Source organism: Pangasianodon hypophthalmus, chromosome 7 (assembly GCF_027358585.1).
Source record: "Pangasianodon hypophthalmus isolate fPanHyp1 chromosome 7, fPanHyp1.pri, whole genome shotgun sequence".
NCBI lineage: Eukaryota > Metazoa > Chordata > Actinopteri > Siluriformes > Pangasiidae > Pangasianodon > Pangasianodon hypophthalmus.
The window spans coordinates 28,090,080-28,112,456 of NC_069716.1; the positions used below are offsets into that span (position 1 = coordinate 28,090,080).

General features: G+C 37.9%; 1 protein-coding gene and 1 long non-coding RNA gene across 2 annotated transcripts; one reads left to right on the forward strand and one right to left on the reverse strand.

The window, feature by feature from the left end:
• Positions 1-1,911: 1,911 nt before the first annotated feature.
• On the forward strand, positions 1,912-8,451 carry LOC113546617 (olfactomedin-4). The gene is made up of 5 exons (XM_026946566.3): positions 1,912-2,042; positions 2,992-3,150; positions 3,626-3,829; positions 5,563-5,695; positions 6,778-8,451. The coding sequence occupies exons 1-5, from the start codon at positions 2,010-2,012 to the stop codon at positions 7,587-7,589; spliced, it is 1,341 nt and encodes a 446-aa protein (XP_026802367.3). The 5' UTR covers positions 1,912-2,009; the 3' UTR covers positions 7,590-8,451.
• Positions 8,452-9,565: 1,114 nt separating this feature from the next.
• On the reverse strand, positions 9,566-22,377 carry LOC113546618 (uncharacterized). Its single transcript, XR_003404732.3, has 4 exons — positions 22,265-22,377; positions 17,089-17,232; positions 16,437-16,573; positions 9,566-10,306 (listed from the first exon to the last, which is right to left on the reverse strand). It is a non-coding gene; the product is annotated as an uncharacterized LOC113546618 (long non-coding RNA).

Here is a 22,377-nt window from a genome sequence, read left to right on the forward strand (position 1 = left end):
GTAGTGTTGTGTCTGCTATGTTTTATTTGTTTAGCCTGCATAGTTCCATGATTTATTTATTTAAAAGTGGGCTGCACCTTATTTTACTAATTTTCTTCAAACATTGGGAGAACTCAAATAGCCTGCATTGTTCTGTGTCTTTAATTTATTTCAAAGTGGGCCAATTTATTTTTTTCCTTTTCATAAGAATTCGGTATTTTTCTTTGTTATAACTGGTAAAAATAACAATAAAATATCAACAGTTTTGATTGCAGTTCTATGATTTCATAAATGCAGCATATGTAGTTTTTTTGTATATAAAGTACAACTATATATAAAACTATATATAAAGCTTGTATTGTATCTTCATTTTAAGGGTCACATATGTTTTGCGGCTCCAGATGAGTTTTATTTAGGGGGAGAGGGGGCAAAATGGCTCTTTTGACAGTAAAGGTTGCAGACTCCTGGTGTAGCCGAATAGAGAGGTCAATAGGGGAATCCAAGGACAAGTGGTCATCTCTGCATGTTAGTTCTGTGAGCACATCTTGTCTCAAACCTTGCCGATAAGCCACTATGAAAGCATGGTCATGGTGAAGGTCAACTTCTACCGATGCACTATTGAAACATGATCACATACTGCTGCACAGAATGGTATGCTAGTGGTCACAAAGCTGAGCATAAAACACTCCACTGGATCATCAAAGCTGCACAGGACATGTTTCTCCAAAAATGATGAGCTGATCTATTACCAATGAGTTCTATTTTTGTTTTGTCTAGCCAGAGTATATCGTTCCAAAAGAGTTCTGATTTGTCTAAATGTGTTTAGATGCACACCTCTGTACCATCATTAGTCTGAAAGCCTGCTGTGAAATCTCACATGGGGATGATTAGATGTGGTTCCATGAACTTTCCATATGCATATTATTAAACCAACTGTACCGACAGTGATGTTCAAAGTCTTTGCTCGGGCTCTGTAGTTTTCTCCATTTGAGTGATGTTGAATAATGTTGTCCGTGAGAACTTTAGGAAGCTCCTTCACCTTCACCGTGATTGCTACTTGTTGCATGAAATCTTCCCAACCAATGGCAATGTCTTTTAATGACACCAGGTACAATTTGCATGAGAACATTTTTTCAGCATTTACATAGACTTGAAGTACATTAAATAAATTTAAAAAAGTGTCAGAATACTTATTTTCCCTCACTGTATGAGCTTTATTACTTATGCAATAGTTTTATTTATATATAAATATTATTTTTATTATTATCAATGAAGATTTGATCATTTTATTAAAGCAAAGTTTTACTACCTGTACTGCTATGAAAATGAATGTTTTTTTTAAATAATGCTTTTCAAGAACAACAACAAAAAACAAATCCTAGTCTAAAATGATGAAATATTTCCCTCTATTTTCCCCCTATTTTTTTTTTTTTTTTACCATCACCATTAATTCACAGTTTCAGTGGAGTAAAGGTAGTAAAACTCTGCTTTAATAAAATGATCAAATTGTCATTGATAATAATAATTATATTAATACAACTATTACTAGTAATAATACTTTCTTTTAAAGACATACTTTCTAAGTTTTTTTTTGCTCTTTATAAAAATATTTTGAAGTGCTTTGATGAAAATAGTGTATATTTTAATTGTTCACATTTATTGTGATGAATATTTACAATGCTATACTATTTAACTCAAAATAGCACTTGCTTTTTTAAATGCTTATTTATTAAAACATTTTTTTAACAGTTAGGCGTTTTGTAACATCCTTTACAAAGTAGTCTGATTGCAAATCGATAAGAGATGTTACAAAAAGTTAACTGAAATTTTCTGTTAGTGATTGCTCAAGACTCAGCTGTCTGTGAAGCAAATATTATACATGCACATCCTCATTAGGGGAAAAAAATTAAATAGATTTTGGCCCCAAACAGATGATGCTGTTCTTTGCGACATTTCTGTGTATGCGTGTGTGTGTTTGATCATACTTATAAAGGCTCAGGGAGAAGCTCAGACACACTCAGTGTTTGATCATGATCCTGCTCGTGCTGCTTCTCGCCGCCGCTGTAAGTACCAACGTGTCGTTTCAACTACAATCCTGATAATAAAACCCAAAAATACAGAACAAACAAGGCACTTGTGAAAGACAAATCAAGATTTTAAATGTGCTTAATTAATTAATTTAAAACTTAATTATCTATTTTAGATAATATTAAATACTAATATAGTTTAATTGAATTTCAGATACCTTTGGATCTGATTTCTCTTATCTGTTATAACAAATGAAATCACCCGGTGCCACATAAAAAACTTGCTTTCTGTTTAATATTATTGCCCAATTACTATTTTGATTTCAGTTTTATCAAGGTTAGGGATATTAAGAACTGTAATTACTAACATTATTTGATTCTGCATTGTGAAGATTTTTACAAGATTGTGTGCTGCATTTTATATTTCATGTACTACACATACATACAGTATATTGCTAATATTGCTTTCATTTGAAATGACTTTCCTATTATTTTATCTGTGTAACTGAAAAAATACTACAATTATGTTTCCAATTTTTGGAGAAAATGGTCTTTTTAAATGTTTAGCAATTAGAAATGTTTCGTAATGTAGAAATGTTTTTCATTTTTTGAATGCATCGCTGCTTTACAGCATTTCTTTATATGTACCTAAATCTTTTGCAATAAAGGGTATGTGAGTATTCAGTTAGGGAAACTGCTAGAATATTGTTTAAAGTAGATTTGTTATGAGAATCACTTACAGCAATGTAGAAAACAACAATGAAATGAAAAAAAAGTTTTCTGAATTTCAATCCCACATGAAGAAGGCCAAACTCAATACTTGTTGTAAGCTTATACAGTAAATGTACTATATGTACAGTTTTATGATAAAGCACTGTTCAGTGTGTGTTATGTGTATGTTCATGTATGTGTATGATGTATTGTGTATGTTCGTGTTTGTGTATGATGTATTGTGTGTGTGTGTGTGTGTGTGTGTGTGTATCAGGGGAGTGGCCATGCTCACAGCGTTCGGGGCCAGGAGAGAAACGGTGCATGTGTGTGTGAGGTCAACAGCTCGGTCTGGGCTTTTCCTGTTACCAAGTATGACACCGTGACAAAACTGCTACAAAACTGCGAAGAATCACTGCAACTACTCCAAAAACAGGTCTCACACACACACACACACACAAACAAACACACAGACACACAAACTCACCAAGCACACACTGCATAAACACCAAGCAGACACTACACAAACTCCAAAAGCACCAAACACACATAGCTGATGCTGCATAAACACCAAACATAGGTCACACTGCATAAATACCAAACACACATTACACACACTGCATAAACTCCAAACGCTGGTCATGTGCATTGCCTAAAAACCAAACACACATCACATACAGTACATAAAGTTAAAGCACAGGTCAGACACAATGCAAACCAGTTTCATACAGGTTTCATATTTAAATATCTTGACCTAAACAAAAAATGTAACTGTTTACATTGATAAATAAAAAACAGTCCTTGGTTGTGCACACATACTTTTGGGCGTGACCTTCTAAGAGCTAAACTAAAAGCTATTTGAAATGTCAGTGTTGGAATAAATTGTAATAAACACTCATTTCGGCTGACAGACAGTGACGAGCGCTAAGACGGTGCTTGCGATGGAGGCCACACTGAATAATGTGAAGCAGCGGCTGGAGAAGTTCCAGTACCTGAACAATCAGGGCCTGTACAATGCACTACACCTGAAGCAGCTTGGCCAAGAGATCCAGCAGCTATATGACACCGTGAATACTTTACACACTGAAAAGGAGGCATGGCGGATACGCACAGAGGTACACACATACACACACACACACACACGTTCACCCTAGAAGCTTCCCCTCACTGAGGCGATCTACTCCTGCTATGTTTTTTTTTCCTTTTAAATTACTTTATACCACAGCACTTCTCAAATCTGATTGGTCAGAAAGAGTTGATTAATTGTCTCAGCTGTAACTCAAATGATAGTTTTATATTAATGCGCATGTTCTAGCATTTCCTCTAACTAGGAATATTATCGGTTCTATTGTAACACCTCATTCACTTGGACGTCTGTGATGGATGATCTACATAATCTAAGTTTAATAATAAACAGGTAAAAAATGTGTTTTTATTTAACAAAGAAAAACACATCATTGTTGATATGGTTAAGTTTTCTGTAAGGATTTTTTGTCAGTGTTTTGTAACAGTCATTTATCTATTCAATCTATTCATTCCAGCTGCAGATTCCTCGTGACGTTTTTATATGCTTTCTTACCTGGGCAAGTGTGTAGACATTCTCCAAGTATATGCATGTTACCTGTAATCTGATCTAAAGTTATGTGCATATGAGCCCAGTCAGGACATGCAGCTTTTTAATCACTTTTCTTGTGATGTTAATGGGTAGTAAATTCCTGTCACAGCAAAAACTTTTTCCAAATGTGATTACTGAACAGACAGCAAACAGAAGTTTGTGACTGCAGTAGAGTTGCTCAGCATTTCACATTTGCCTGACATTCAGCAACAACAATGCACTGATTGTTGAAAATAGCATAAATAGCACACAATATCCATCTGTATAATGCATTTACTCATCTTCTAATGTTACCAATATTGTCTACAAATAACTGCCCAGGAAACAAAGATTTTATTTAATGTGTTGCGAAGCAACATTTTTTATGTTTTTCCCTGTTTTTATCCAATCCACAATCCATCCAACCCAGGGATGGATTAAGAACTCAGAGGCCCATGAGTTAAGCTAAGAAAACATTTCAGATGCAAGTGAACTGCAAGCATACAAGATGAAGTGAGAGTCGCTTGTTTAACAGCAAGCTGTGGGTTATGAAAAATATGAGAAAACCAGCAAACACAGTCAGTAGCTTGCTGATTCGGGGGAAAGGGAGAGTAGGTAGCTAGCTTGTTTGAACTAGCTCACCTTCACTGCTAATGGTGTTGACACCAGCAGCAGTCTCTACAGGGTGTCCCAAAAGTCTTCATGTATAGGGGAAATTAACACTTTTTTAGCAAAATGTAACTTTATTTACAAAACATCTCTACATGATTGCCATTTCTTTATAAACACACATGGAGTCATCTCTCCCACTCATGATGAACGCATCTGGTGTTACGTATGTAATTGCATGCCCATCGCAACCTTGTGACATTTTCCCAATCCAGCCATGAGAATGATTTCAATATGTTCTTTTGTCAACGGCATTCTTAAAGACAGTGTGAAAAAAATATAAACTAAGTATGTAAATTTGGGAAGACATTTTGCTAAAAAAGTTAATTTTTCCTATGTATGGAGACTTTTGGGACACCCTGTATTGCATGCCTGGCATCGATCACTGTTTCAGCAATGCTGGCCACAGCGCTCGAGTCTCCACTGACATCTTTTGGTTTAAAATAGGTCGATATCGCTGGTACATCAGCCAATGCTGCTATCTCTCTCATTTCTTTCTCTTCTTTTAGGTGTCTCTTAGCAGTGCTGCTTTTCCACTTTTGCTCCATTTTCAAATAAATCTATTTGTATCTGTTTGTACCTCAGTTGCGGAAGTTTAAGAAGGATGTGGATAAGATGTATAAGGACAAGATTTTCAACCTAGAAACAGTGAGGGAGAAGCTGCGCTCCCTCAATAACCGTGTCCAGACCTGCAGGACCATCCCACAAGACTTCAGGAGTAAGTGAGATAAGGTGTTTTTCATGGGAATCTTACTATGTTGGGCATAAAGCCTACTCAGCAACATCAGAATGTAGACTTTTAGGTAGTAGGCACAACATTCTAACAAGCTTTTTTTTGTAGTATTGCCATTTTAGACATGACATGATGGTTAGTAAGTACGTTACCTGTCAATCTTAGTTAAAGGAGACTCGGCCTCTGTGCCTCTCGATCCGAGTTTAGGAGATGTGTTCTTCACACCTCAAATCTAACACTTCTTTTCTACAACTATAATCAATCTCTTGTATCAGACTTTATGAATACAGAGATGCTGATATTCATTTAGCCGTGAACTACACATATTTATTTATAATATTTTGTGTAGATCTTTATTTATGCATAACTCTCTCTCTGTTTAATTATGTTTAATCAAAGGTTTTTATTTCATGTTTTGTCATTTGATTGTTTTTGGTTAATTAGTTCTTTCATGTCAAGTACCTTGTTTTTAATGAATAGAGCCACAATATTTTTAAACTTAATTCAGTTCAATTAAATTTTATTTGTGTAGTGCTTTTACCAAAAGACATAGTCACAAACAACTTTACAGAAATCCAAATGTAGATTTAGATTACTTAGATGACATGAGGAAGAAATCTTGAAAGGAAATAGACTCAAAAGGGAATCCATGCTCTTCTGGGTGACACGAGTGTGTTAGCAGGATTCTAAACATTCCTACAGTAGAGATAAGCAGAGTAAAGACAAAGAGTATGAGCAGATTGTGAATAAGAGTCCTGGGATGAGCACAGGACAGTACGATTTTATGATTACAGCAGCAGTTCTTTTGTACAAATGAGATCACTGAAGCAAGTGTAAGACATGGACATAAACTGTGCTTAGAAAGTGTAAATCTTTATGTTCTCCATGTGGGACCAGACACAGCAGTGGAAGGTCAGAAGTGACGAATGCTAAAAGTAGAATGATGAATCAGGCAGGTCTGGAAGGTGCGAAGAGCTACAGTAGTACAATTGTTTCAGAATCTGACAAGAGCATCACATCCAACATCAGAGGTGCAAGTAAGCTATAATTTTTCTTCTGTGTTACAGGCTCTTGTTCTCAGCGCACGATGAAAAATATCAGTGCGCCAGTGGTCACTAAGCTGAACCCGTTCAGTTCGTCCTATATCGCTGGAGCGTGGGGTCATGACCCTGGCCTCAATGGTGAAGAAACGTACTGGATCCAGCCTCTAGCTAACAGCCACATGTTGGGCATCACTGTGCGCTTCTACAAGACTTATGAGGACTTCCTGGCTGCAAAGAACTACAAAGATGAAGTAGTGGCTAACTCATACACTCACTCTAATGCAATTCAGGGTCCAGGGACCATCGTTTACAAGGGCGTTGTGTATTATCAGTGCTATTACAAGCCTGATATCTGTGCCTTTGATTTGAAAACCAAGCAAGTCCGACGTCTCACACTTCCTGATGCTGGATTCAACAACAAATTCCCCTACTGCTACTACAGCTGCTTCGATTGGACGGACATCAACCTCTCAGCTGATGACAAGGGTTTGTGGGTAATGTACGCCACGGAAGCTAACCACGGGAACGTGGTCGTGAGTCGAGTGAACACTGAAGGCTTCAACATAACGCACACGTGGAAGACACGCCTGTTCAAGCGTTCAGCGACCAACGCCTTCATGGTGTGTGGGGTGCTTTACGCAACTCGCTACATAAACACTTATAAAGAGGAAGTGTTCTACGCCTTCGACACGACCACAGGGATGGAGGACAACACACTCTCGCTCCCTATGGAGAAGGTGGCAGCGGGCGTCGCCAACCTTCACTACAACCCCACAGACATGAGGCTCTACATGTACAATGGTGGCTACATGCTCGCCTACCAAGCTTACTTCTGAAAGGCTAGATTAAAATATGCAATACATGCACTGTATAAAAACAATATGTTTAAATTTCAGTTGTTAACAGGACCACTCTCTGATTACTTAGTTGATCAAGTCTCTTTCATTGTAGAAAAGCCATATTTCTCATTTGCACCTCTCAAAATCAAGTGAAAAATCTAGCCTATTGCAAATCATGCCAGATTTTCGGTCTTACCATAGTGCACCAAAATTTAAATCTCACCCAATTTTTTTTTTTTCACAAGTCGATGGGAAATGTAATCTATATACACTGTTACAGTATAATACCATTTGTATAGCATAGCTAGTATGCTTTGAAAGTAATGCTTCATTAAAGAGAAATAAATCTTTTATGCTGCCTGATGACTGGATATAGAGAATGCTGCAAAATAAATAATACAATAGCTGAAAATGTCTAAAAGTGAGTTTTGGTTTTAATGCTGTTGGCTTTTAATGTTAACAGCACACAGAAGATTTTGTGATTTTGTGGTTGTATTTTGTGATCACCCTTGGCTGGTCACAACGTACAACAGGCTGAACAATCAAAAACTGCTCAGGACATTCATAATGTCCTTTTTCATACACTGTGTTTTATGAATGTTTAGTCCCTCTGCTTTTTTCAAAAGCACATATAACTCAACAACAGGGCCATGTTTGGTGTCAAATGCATTGGAAAATCATGCTTGACACTTTGGAGTAAGTTCTGTAGATGCACAACACTCAACTTTCATGATCTTGGCATTTTATGAATGTTAAAAAAGTTGCTGTTTTGGAATTGTGTAATTATCCAAGTGTTTTTGGTAATAACCTGGACAGTCTTGACCTTGATTTGCCTGTTAATAAACTTTTTGCATATGGATCCTTTGCCTACCTGAGCCCTGTGTTACAGAAGTCTTTGTCTAGCAACATCAATCCAGAAGAGGTAAATGATTTCCAAACTATTGTCCACTGCCATGAAGGAAATCATTGAGACTTATCTGGAAATGGGAAAAAAACACTGGGGAGAGACTGCTTTCATTCAAACAAGGTAAACAATCAGCTGCTGATTTTGCAGAGAGTAGATGGAACAAACCAGCATTGAAGAAAGCGTATAGACAATTTGAGTTAGCACACAAAAATGATGCACTGTCTCTCAACCAGTTCATTCAACACGCCAGTCGTACAGATAACCTGCTCAGATCACGCAAACCTAGACCCACCTCCAGTGCCACTTCCCAACTGCAGCCCCAAATCACTCAAGTCAGAGGATGAGTTTGCTCACACTGTCCTGGCGACTATTTTAAAAATCAGAGGATGACGTGAGGTTTAGCTCAGAGATAAAATAAATGCACATGAGCAACGTGGATAAGAACAAGCTGCAGGGGGAAAAATTTACACAACCTCATCCCAACAGCAGGGGGCAGAACATAACCACCTTTAGTGCAATATTCAAAGGAATAGCAAGGTGATTTACAGTTGAGGGAAAATGTTTGCATCCACCATGATTTTTGGGTTAAAATAAGAAAACAAAAATGCACAGAGAAAAAGAAATAATTTCAATTACTTAAAGTTTTACATTCATTGCTTTAAGAAACAATGATCCAAAACATGATTAAATTAACGGACATAAACAAAATAAAGAAGTTTTGCTATGCTACTTAATATAATGAGGGGCAGAGGGCAGCATGTAGCTACCTTTATTGCAATATTTAAAGGCATAGCAGAGGCATATTACAACTGAGAGGATCCAGTAGTCAGGAAAGAGCTGGAAGGTGCTCTTTTCAGGGGAAGGTAGCAATTGTGTGCTCATAAAGTTGCCAGAAACAACAGATGACATTGTAGACTAATTTGCATATTCACAGAATTGTGTTGATAATTTGGCTATCAAAACCTGCTACATAGATTTTCTGAAGCCGAAATAGATTTTTATCAAACTAGAAAATAATAGATGATAACTAATTTCTTATAGAAAGCAGTCATCTGTGGTCAAACTAACTATTTATGTATTTGTAACTTATTTATAAGAACAGTCCGGAAATAGACAAGAAGGAAATTATTACAGATGGAATAACTTCAATGGTGAGCAGTGGTTGGTCAGTGGGAATAATGGTGATCAGTGATTGGTTGTTGGGAAAGTATAGTGAGCAGTGGTTGGTCACTGGGAATGATGATGATCAGGGATTGATCATTGGGAAAGTATAGTGAGCAGTGGTTGGTCATTGGGAATAATGGTGATCAGTGATTGGTTGTTGAGAACAATGGTGATCAGTGACTGGTGTTTGGGAAACAATGGTAATTGGTGATCCGCTGTTGGGAAACAACGGTGATTGGTCCTTTGAACAATGGTGATCAGTGACTGGTCTTTGGGAACGATGGTGATCGGTGATTGGTCATTTGAAAAGTGTGCACTGATTGGTCTCTGGGAATAATGGTGATCAGTGAATGGTTGTTGGGAACAATGGTCATTGGTGAATGTTCACTGGGAACAATAGTGATCAGTGACTCCTTGGGAAACAATTGTGTGGGTCTACATTTAAAAAAAAAATCACGTGAATACATCAAATAAAAAATTCCACGAACATTTGAACTTACAATATATATTACTTAGATTTTTTTACTGTTTAATATCTTAACATAAATTCTATTACTTATTTTACCTCTAGCCCACACCACAGTAATGATAATGTTCACTATTGACCAACAGAGACAAGTGAAGCACACTCTCTTCAGTCAACCTGCAGAGAGAGAGAGAGAGAGAGAGAGAGAGAGAGAGAGCAGATGAAAAGGAGAAAGAAAAGCAATTAGTCTCTATCCCATTAGCTAATAGAGACAATTTCAGCCATTTCATCTTCTATCAATATCCAAAGTGAGAGGCAGACAGAGAGAAAGAAAGCTAGAGAGAGAAATCACTCCATATCTCCTTTCTCGCTTGTGTGTTAATGCTCCACAACATTAGTGCTGTGAGTGCTGGTCTTCATCATGAATAACAGGCCATTATGTTTTTCATCCTCATCCTTAGCATTGTACACTTCCTGTTTATGTACATCGTGCTTAGCAGAAGGCTGGCTAAGTGATGTGTTTTTTTCTGATCCACAGGATGAGAGGAATATGACACTCGCTTAATGCTTCATATGTATGAAGCAGAGGTTGGAACACTGATTTGGTCAGGCAGGAGTTATTAGAACAGATAAAAGTTAAAAACATGCACTCATAGCATAGGTAAAACTACACTAATGAAATGCACATTTTCAAAACATTTTAAGATACTTGTAAAAGAGTTTGTGTGAATAACTTTCAAACACTACATCACTATACATCCAGCACCTAACACTCCCTAAACACGCACACAAAGCTGCTTTACATTTATAGTAACATGTTCATCTGTAAAACCTTACATGCTCATTAGGTTAAAAGAAAGAGAGAGAGAGAGAGTGTGTGTGTGTGTGTGTGTGTGTGTCTATGTGTACCATGTGGAACCCATTTGTACAAATACAGGGGGTAGCTGAAAGAGAGGGTGTGGGAGATGGGACAGTGGAGGACAGAGAGAAAAGAGCAAAAGAGAAAGACAGGAGAGATAGATACAGATAAAAAGACAGAGGAGAGAGGGAAAGAGAATGACTGAGAGAAAGAGAGAGGAGAGATGGGAAAGACATGCAAGAGGAAGACAGACAGAGGAATGTGACAGACATGCAAGAGGGATACAACCAGACAGAAAGAGGGATACAGACAGACAGAGAGAAAGGCAGAGGAGTGTGAGGAAAGAAAGGAGGAAAAGAGACAGAAAGAGGGAAACAGTGAGGGGTGAAAGGAAAGATGGGAGGTAAAGAACAATAGCGAGAAAGAGAGAGGCATGAGAGGAAAGATGAGCGAGAGAGACAGAGAGAAAGGCAGGAGAAAGAGAGAGAGAGACAGAGAGAGAGAATGAAAGACAGAGGAAAGAAAAGAAATATGGAAGTGGAGACAGAAAGAGACAAGGACTGAGGAGAGAAAGCAAAGACAAGAGGGAGAGACAGACAGAAGAGAGAAATGAAAGACAAGACTGAGAGAGAGGCATACGGAGAGAAAGACAAAGAAGTGAGAGGAAAGACAGACAGTGAGAGAGACATGCAGAATGGGGAAACAGAAAGTAGAGAGTGGGGGAGAAGTAAAGGAGAGAGGACGACCTAGAGAAAGAGATAGACAAAGAGAGAGAGAGAGAGAGATTGAGGGAAAACAGAAAGTAGAGAGTGGGGGAGAAGCAGAGGGGAGAGACAGATGTAGACAGACAGACAGAGACAGAGAGAGACATGATAATAACACATTAGATTGTGTGAGTGCAGGGCAGGGCTCGTGTCTCTCTGCACTCCTTTACTGGAAATAGTGAAGGGTGGAGCTCAGCCTACAGCGCCAACACATAATGACAAGCTCAGAGATATAAATAAACACTCTTTCTTTTACAAATCTGGAAGGAAATCCATGTTGAGGGTTAGGGGTGGAGCTGGAGGTACACACACACACACACACACACACTATCAGTTCTCGGTCTGTTCTTCACAGTCAGCGCTGTTGAATTCTCTGTTCTGATTGGTCAGAAGTTGTTGATTCATTTTCGAGAACAGCAGCTCTGACAGTAGTGCAGCTGCAAATCACGCTCGTTCTGATACGTTATCATTTCTATAAGAACAGCTAATTCAGATCCTGTAACAAATGAAAAAGATCCTTTGTGTCCCTTGTTAATAATTTTAAAAAAATGTAGCTGTTGGCAAATTGCTGCGGTATAAAAGGAATTAAACACTTCAGGGCACGCAGTTGTAGGAAAACAAGCAACCTGTGGATTATTTTCCTATGACAGCACGCCCCACTGTGTTTTATTCCTTTCTTATCACATTATTTCGTTTGTTTCCTTTTTATTTGAAGAGATTTGGTCATTTTCTTGGCAGTGGAAACAGTTCTGATACTGATATAGCAGCACTGAAAGAAAGCAGAGAGCACAGAACTCCCTCTTGCCGTCTCATCTGTGCAACTTTGTGGGGTTAATACTGTATACTTGTAGTCAGGGCTGAATTACAACACTAAATATTACTGGGAATCTGGCCCTCGGGACAGATGATTTGATCAGTCAGTTTGCTATGACTCACAGAACACACCCCATACCCAGTAACACAATCATTTTCTACAATAACAATCTCAAATAACCAATCTGTATATACGAGGGTAAGTCAAACGAAAATCTTAAAAGCGTGACATAAACTGGCAAACAGAAGAATTTTTTTTCAAGAGGAAATCCACACACTCTTTAAGTGTTGGAACACTTAGATGAAACGGAGATTATGTAGAAAAATTGTGCACTTTTGTGACACCTATCTGCAATACACAATGGAAAATTAAAAAAAAAAAAGTTTTCATTTGACTCACCCTCATATGTTCAGTATATATTTACTAACTTCAAGTTTTTCTGTCTCATTTTAATTATCACACAGTGCAAAGTCAAATGACCTGAAGAGTCCCTCCAACGAGCACTGCACTTCACGCTGAACCCTGCAAACCTTTAATACATGAAGCACTTAAGCACTTAACCTCACAAACAGCACATCCTGGACTTCCTTTTTTCTTTTGTTCCATGTAAGTACTATTGAAATGGATCCTTTAAGAGCACTGTTAAAAAACAACAGATTATAATGTAATGCTGCCTTTAATTGGTTTTGTTGCTAGGTGCTCCATTCCCCTCCTGCAGTTCAGCACGTAGCTGCAGTGTGTTTAATCACAGCACACGGGGAACACATGAATATATATGATGAAGTGCTCAGACGAGTGTTTGTACTGTGGATAAACTAACTCAGTAAGTCAGGAGGACCTCCAACCTAATCCATCAATCCATTATTCTCTCCATCCTTCTTTCCATCCATCAACCCATCCATCAGTCTGTCTGGACTTTTCTATCCATCCACCCATCTATCCATCTAGTAATAACTCCATCCATCCATCAGCCTTTCTGATCTAAGGACTTCTCCATCTATCAGCCTTTCTTATCTAAGGACTTCTCCATCCAATCATCCATTCATCCATCCATCCATCTCTCTACCCGTTCATCTGTCCATCCGTGCAATCATCATTCTCTTTATTTATTTATCCACCCATCGGCCTATCCGTCCATCCATCCATCGCTATATCCATCTATCCATCCATCTGCTAAAACATAATTTAGAACAGGAACTAAGTTGTCTATAGACCTTCCACATTAAATGAAACTATAAACAGATATAAAGTGTGATTCCTTAATTAAATAAACAGTTATTAGCATTGTCAAATTGCTGTGGTATAAGAGGAATAAAACACTTCTAGACATGCTTTAATAGGAAAATAATTAACTTTTGTGAGAGAACAGTAACTCCGCTTCATCACAATGACATCACATACCCTGTCATTGATTATTTTTCTATAACAACATGCTGCCAAATGTTTTACTCCTTACCTAATTCATACTACCCTCTAATATAGTAATGCATTAAAAGTAGGGAAAAAAAAGATAACGTAAAGAGATACATTTTCTTTCTCCATTGCTAATCAGTGGACTAAATTAGGACCTAGTTTCATCCCATTATGAAAAAAAAGAAACATCTTCCGTAATAATTACTCACGTGGGTGAATTAACACAACATCAGTGTAACTTACTGTAAATGACATAACATTGTAACATGCCCATAATATTTGATAATAATACAGACTTCCAGGAAGTTGGGAGTAATCCAATGAGGTCATGTGAGATGCTGAGTGGAGGGTTATGTGAATGACAGCGCTGGGCTGATAAAGCTCCCTAATCTCCTTATGTTTCCACACAGACTCTCCACTCATTCACCTCCACCGATATTTAATCAAAGCCTGCCGTACCTCTGCTGGTCTGGGGCAGGAAACGAATGGCAACACACACTGACAAAAACAAGTATACAAGCCAGGGTTTTCAACACCACTGTGCATTTATGATGCCTAAGTGTTATTTTTCTTTCTCACCTACCTAAATGTAATGTATAAGAACCTTGTAAGCATACTGACACTTTACTTTCGCTAGTCGTCTGCCTTCCATTAATGCAATTGTTTTACACACACACTGTGTATGACACACACATCTGTCATGAAATGGAGGCTGAGAAGGATGCAAGTGCAGGAGGAGCAGCTTTATTGAAGTAAATGCAAACAGTCCAAAACACTAAGCAAACTCGAAGTCAAAAACAGGCAATGATCAGGCGACTGGCAAACAGAGCTAGGCAAAAAAAAACAAAACAAAACAGGAAATATGGACAGAAACTAGGTCAAACCAGGATAACAAACACAGTGGCAAGCAGGCTTGGTAACATCAGAACACAAGGTAAGTTGAGCGTATACTTCACAAATGGTTGGTGCAACAGAATCTCTTTTAAAGGGTAAATGTGTGTGTGTGTGTGTGTGTGTGTGTGTGTAATAGGAAACAGGTAAACCTAATCAAAAGTCTGGTGATTGTGAACAAGGCAGCGTGCGTGTTCTGGGAAGTGGAGTCAGTGGCGGCCATGTTTGTAGGCCACACTGCATGTTGGGAACTGGAGTTCGTAGTCTGAGTTGACCTGACACTATCAGATTCCACGTTCCATAACTTAGCTGACTTATCAGGCTAGGCTGTCTTACATTTAAATCATTTTTATACAACTGAGCAGTTGAGGGCTAAGGGCCTTGCTCAAGGGCCTAGCAGTGGCAGCTTGGCAGTGCTGGGATTTGAACTTCTGACCTTCTGAGTGGCAGTCCAACATTTCAACCACCAACAAATTTCAACTTTTCAAGCTCCAAATTCTTTTTTTTTTTTAAATACCTCCAGGCCAATCAGGTTGCAATGTCAGCACAACCATAAACATAAAACTCAGCATGAGGAGCTGATTGCTAGCAGCACACAGCAGCAACCAACACAAACACAGCTAAATAATATGTCCCAGGATGCCCCTGATCAGATAATACTAAATTTAATTCATTTCTCTACCAGTATCGAGATCAGTATCAATGAGTACCAAAAAACAAGGAGTACTTTGTCTGAAAAAACATCATTGATGCATCACTATTTCTTACTTAAATCAAAGTCTATAAACAATCAGACTTCAATGTTCTGTAAAATGTCTATTTGACTCTATTTCAAACCAGTTTATTGTTAAACATGCTGTACCTACAGCAGTTAAGCATTTCATACACAACCCCATAGAGCACGTCTCTGACTTCCTTCAAACCGGAAATGCTTTTTCTTTCAGTGCCACCTTTGAGAAGTGACTGGGTTTCTCAATTGTGTTCTCACTGCTTTGTATTCAGTTCTATATTCAGGCATGATGACAGCTCCTGTAGGGTTCTGCCTGTTTATCCATTCATTCATCTATTCAATAGTCTTGGCTAACTCTGGTCACAAAACTGCCATAATTTATTCATAGAGTTGGTGGTTTTGCTCATTATATCAGTTGGAGAAATAATGCTTCCCTGATAAAAATGCCAATAACGGTGCCTCATGAATTTGCATTCGAATATGGTGCTCTTTTCAGTCACTAAGTTCATTTCTGATTTTTTTTTTTTTTAATTTCCTTCTCAGTAATGCAATACGTTTTGTTCTCCTACATTCACTCTTCACTAATTTTATGGTAGCAGTGTTTGTGTCCCGGTAAGGTAACTCCACAGGAACAGTTTTCCCAGGAGTGAAAGTGTGTGTGTGTTTTTTTAAGTGTCACTATGGGGAATTTAATCTAAAGTGGAGGACTAGAGAAGTTACAGGAGTCTGAACTGGTTCAAGGACAGTGATTTGGGTCTTGCGGGGGGCGGCAAAAAAACAACAGCGAACGGAATCGTAAGGGGAGATGGGAAGTGATGTAATGATGGGATTCCCACCTGAACTCTGAGAAGGCAGAGTCAGAGTCACTGATGAATTTAGAGAACTGAATATCCAAGTCGCTATCGTCCTCAGATGCTTTGGGCTTGAGGCTCTCTGCTGTTAACAGCTCAAATCCTGTACGTCTCCAGCAAATCTGTATCATAGGAAGAGAGGGAGAAAGAGAGAGAGAGAGACAGACAGACAGATGGATAGATTGGAGTTTGAGCCCAGAAGCCTACACATTTTTTACTATTTTTAGAGAGCTTCAACAAAAATTGATCAAGTCTGGCAGCTCTGGTAATATAATATAATCTGTAATTATAAGCATCACTTCTCTACTTTTTAATGAGACAATAGTCGTATTTGCTTTTAGCCCAATCAATTAGTTGGTTAAATCTATAACATTGACTATATAGTTTTGTGAAGGTAAATACGTCATGAACGTTAAAGTTCACTATTATTAACACTAACTGGCTAGCTTAATGAGCTTTTGGTGCTCAGATTTAACCAATAAAACATAATCTTGGCTGTGTAGTTGAGCTAAAGTTGTCTGAATACCGTAACTTAACTTCCTGTAGGATTTAAAGACTGACTGATTGAGCTAAAACAGTTGTTGTGTAGTCATTCTAGGTGATTGTGTAGAGATGCTCTGGGATTGTGTTGACTCACACATCTTCATGATCTCGTAGCAGCATAACGGTGTAAACCTCACTGTCTTAAACTGTCTCATAGATGTAGTCTGTGTCCTCTGTGATAGGCAGAGATGCACAGAACAGAGCAACCCTGGCATCCAAAAACGTCTTTGTTGTGCCCCTATGAGACACAAAATATGCATTATCACTCACACTACGCATATACATGACTGATATTATATCTCTGTATTCCTGAAACATGCATAACGTTTTATCATGATGTATAAATGTGGTCTCGGTGCTGTAGCAAAAATAATAACAATAATAACCACAATTATCACTCAGTCACTCAGTGAAAAACCGAGTCCGATAGCACACATGCAGCTAATTTTTATTACTAAGAAATTTTAGTGAATGTTAATATTAGGGCTGGGCAATATGATGAAATAATATTGATATTCTGATAAACTATGTCAATACATTTTTCTGAAACATTGTGGATATTGTTATATCCTTTTATTGTTATTTTTTTAAATTACAAACTGACTGGAAGAAGCTGATCTGAAGTTAAAATATAAATTTCTTTTTTTACAGATTTTTATTCTTCCTTTTTTAAAAAATTTAAATACATTTATTTTTGTAGACATTAAATAAATCATTAAACAGCTGTTATTTTATTCAGCACTACTGCATTGCTGTGAAATTGTTAGTAAACCTCCATATCGTGAATCATAAAGAGATCTTTGAAAATCATGGTATGATATTTTTTTGTTATATCGCCCACCACTAAAAATGAGTGTGTTTGTCTCTTACGTCATGCTTCTCTGCCATGGCTGCTCTGAATTTATCGTTCATACATCGCTGCTCACATATGAAGAGATACACACCACTATTACACATTCCATTTTCTGCTTGAATAAAAGCATTGCTGCTTATTCTCTAGCTGAGATTGCAAAAAAAAAAAAAGTTGGCCTTTTCAAAAAACATTCCTGCATGCTTGAAAACTATCAGCAGCCAACTGCACCAGCTGAACGTAAATGCAACCATAAATCAGGGTGTAAAGTCAGTCCTAAACCATACACTGAGAAAAAAAAATAATACGATCCAGCATAAACAAGAAATACTATATCCTGCTCGTGATCGAGACGCAGGGAAGCGAGAAGAGTCCGTCTTTCTCACAGCAGCACTTTCTTCATGCAAGGTCTAAAATGATCTATCTTTTGTATTTACTTCTACTGTTCTTTAAATGAATGGCTGCCAAATTAATATGCACATTAAATATGTGGAGTTTTGCTGAATAAAGTTTATGATTACATTTCTAATTTCATTAAATATGATTAAATATTACATTTTATGCTAAAGGGCTCGCTATGCTGGCTGATATAAAAATAAAATTTAAATCTTAGGATCTCTCCCATTAATATGTGCCATAACAAAGAGTGTATTTCAGTGATCATACAGTATACCACCCAAGAAAAACTTACCACATGACAAATTAGCTGCAGATGAAGGCTACGTTGGCACAACCGTTACATTTTTAGTACCTTGAAGAAATGAAACCTTGGACCAAATTTTGTTTAAAAATTGTCAAATATTTGAAGGTTTTTTTTTTCTGAAAATAAAATGCAATCTAAAAAAAAATTTCATTTGAGAAAGACTAAAGAAAATTATTTCCAACAAGTTGACACTTTTTTTTATCTAAGTCTTTTTTTTCAGTGTAATACACACAGATGTAATAACAATTTACGTTCAAACTAGTCTATGATAGCGTCTACACACACACACACACACACACACACACTTCAAACATATATCCGCATTTCTAATTTACTTCTTAATGTCTGTAATCACAGGTCATTTAGTCCTCAGAGTTCTAGATTACATAGACCACTTAAATGAAATGAGTGGGACCAAAGCGGCAGCCTTAAACTAAAATAGCAGCAGGCCTATTTCTCCATACAGGAATATGAGTATGAAAGAACACACACATGCACACACACACACACACACACACACACACACACACACACACAGAACACGCCTAGAGATGTTTGCGCAGTGCGGTAAGGCATCTGTTGTTGTGAATTTCCCATCTGAGCTTCCACCTCAGCAATCTTTCTTTCAGAAGTGGCAAACACTAAATCCCAGAAGACATTCGGCTAGCTGAACGAACGCTCTCCAATTTGTCAGACAGGCAAATATATTGATTACTTCTGAAACTTGAGACTGTGGGAAACAATCTGCGGTCCTGTATGGACTCCATTCTGTCTGATTGAATTTCTCATACGAGTTTCCTTCAGTTGCCTGTAATACAAGTCCATGAAGTGTGTTTTATTAACTGTAATTAATGTGGATCAGTGTAATTCATAACCGAGTACTAACCACTGCATAGCGGGAACACCACACAAGACCTGCCGTTCTGGAGATGCTCTGACCCAGTCATCTAGCCATCACAATTTGGCCCTTATCAAAGTCGCTCAGATCCTTACGCTTGCCCATTTTTCCTGCTTCCAACACATCAACTTTAAGAACTGACTGTTCACTTGCTGCCTAATATATCCCACCCTTTGACTGGTGCCGCGGTAACGAGATAATCAATGTTATTCGCTTCACCTGTCAGTGGTTTTAATGTTATGGCTGATCAGTGTGTGTGTGTGTGTGTGTGTGTGTGTGTGTGTGTGTGTGTGTGTGTGTATGTATATATGGTGATTTGATGCCCTAACTCACCACTAGCCAGTTGAACATATAATAAACCATAGCTACGGAAAGTTACAAGGCAGCTACAAACTTTTTATTTGAATACTCTGATTGATATACCATATATAACATTATATTAATATTAATAGCAAAGTATTTCAAATAATTTGTGACCTTGCTAATGATATGCCTTAGCCAAGGAAAGAGCGCTGTAGATTATCTGATATAAAAATAGCCCATTTTTACATCATATTCTGATCCCTCCTGTTTATTTGTGCCATAAATAATGTATTTCAGTGCTGTGGACATCTGGTGATCACAGCACGAAAGCTTCCAAAGTGAAAAATAAAATAAAAGCAAAATTAATTTATAGTCAGTTAACACACATTGTTTACTCTGGTTTTATTTACACCAGATGCTAGGGGGTAGATGTAAATGTTAAATTATAATAACTTAAAATTATAAGTTGAAATTATATTACTTGCTGCAACCTTTAAATTTTTAGTAGTTAATAAACTCAAGCAGAAGGACGGAGGATAAGTGTATAATCGTAGATAAAAAGGACTTTGGGCAGAAGCAGTGGAGCATCCTTTGTGTGCAGGAGCTCATCAAAGTTACAACTGAGAGGGCGGATGGTAAACTGCCCTCAACTGCTCTTCTTACTTACGCACGAATGTCACTTTGTGCAGATGTACAATGCTCGCAGCCACCCTGTCCTCACTTCTGGCTAGATAGGCAGATACGACCCTAAAAAATACAACCGAGAAAAAAGGAAACTCACTAGCTAGACCTAACTACCTAGAAATCCCATAGTGCTGTTGAGTTTCTGAGTCTGATCGGTCGGAAGGCATTGATTAATTTTCTAGACTGCAAATCACAGGTTTATAGTGTATTAATGCGCTCTTTCTAAAACATTATCGTTTCTATAGTAGCAGCTGATGGTGACGTGGTGAAGTTTGCTCTAGGGAGACGTTTATTTAACGTTTATGGAAGAAGTCTCCAGTGTTAGTGCTTTGTAACAGTCAGAAGTAAAGCTGTAACTTTAAGTTTCCAATCGTCTTCTGGACAGAGGAATTTACGCTTCCCTGAGATTTCTCGGTAACATTACAAGCTGCGATTTTTGTCGCTTTTCTGAGAAAAAGAGAGGCTGGTGAGGGAACAACTGTTTATAGCAGCAATAACGTAGGGAAGAAAAGGCAGTAACTTGGGTTTTGGATGTTCCACAAGATTAAATGTAATTACGAATAGATAAAGTGAATGATGTGTTGTTAATTAATAAATAAACAATTGTAATTGTTGGCAAATTGCTGTAGTATAAGAGCTGTCATAGGAAAGTAATCAACGTGGAGTTCCTGCTACTACCTCGAAGTTGTTAGTTTTTTCTTACATAAAATGCCACATTGAGAGCTGGCATTGCATAATCGTTATTTTTCTCCTGCGACAGGTGCCTTTTATCCCGTCCCATTAATATTTAGTCTATACTCTTAAAAAAACTGTCCCTTACATGTTTTGTGGGCAAGTTGAGTGCTGGGTTTTTGTCTCTGTATCTGGGATTGTACAGTATGTTGTTTATGTTCTGAGTTGTTTAATTTGTTTGTGGTTTTGTCTGTTGACTTGGTCTAGACCGCACCTGAAGTCACAAACCTAAGTTAAACATGTAAGAATTTGTGTTGTGAAAACAGGTGATCAGTGGTGATTAGTGGGATCGCGAGTTCGCATCCCAATGATGCCACAGTGATCTGTAGTCGGGAGCCAAGGGAGCAAAGTTGGCCGGGCTCTCTGGGTGGGAGGGGCTTACTCGGTCTCTATGTCAATCACGGAGACACTAGCCAATCATAGGCGTCTGTGAGCGTCATGTATGTGGAAGAGGACGGATAGCGCTTTCCTCTCAGAGTGTTAAGCCTCCCTATGACGCAGAATGAGTATCAGGTAAAAAAGATGCAGCTGTCGGTCTCGGATAAAGCACGTGTTAGCAGCAAAACTAAATTACCAAATTACCCAAAAAACTAAATTAAACACATTGTTTTATCTTTATATGTTATCCCAGCTCTGTTAAATACACCATTTATAAATATTTTTTATAAAGTTATTTGGGCATATTTTAGATTTTCTTTGATCTAGCTAACAAGCTAACTGACCAGAGTTAAGTGTTTTAGCCAGCTTTTTACAAATTTTACAAACTTAATAATCAAATATTCAAAATATAAAAAAAAATATTCTAAAATATTTCACCTTTAGGATAAACTTTTGGCAAGTTTTTTTGTTTTGTTAGTTTATTTTAGCTAGCTATCTGCTAGCATTACCGCTGACTATCTGAAGATTCGCCGTTGGAAAAGCAGGTTTGAAAAACGCGCCTGTAGCCATGGAAACATGAGTGCCGGTTACACAGCACGCGCAGCGCTTTGTGCTAATTCGAGCTCCTCACGTGCGCCTTGCTAGCGTTCAGTGCTGCTCTCTGTGGAAACAAGAATGCAATGTTTTTGTTAATATTTTGAATAGATGAAGAGTACATTTACTCTGAGTTTCATATTCTATCCATGGCGTAGAGAAAGAGAAGATAGTGGCCCAAAATCCGAGGTTGTAAAACGCTTGGGTGGGGTTTTGAACAAATGAGCTCGTGCCCCGCTAG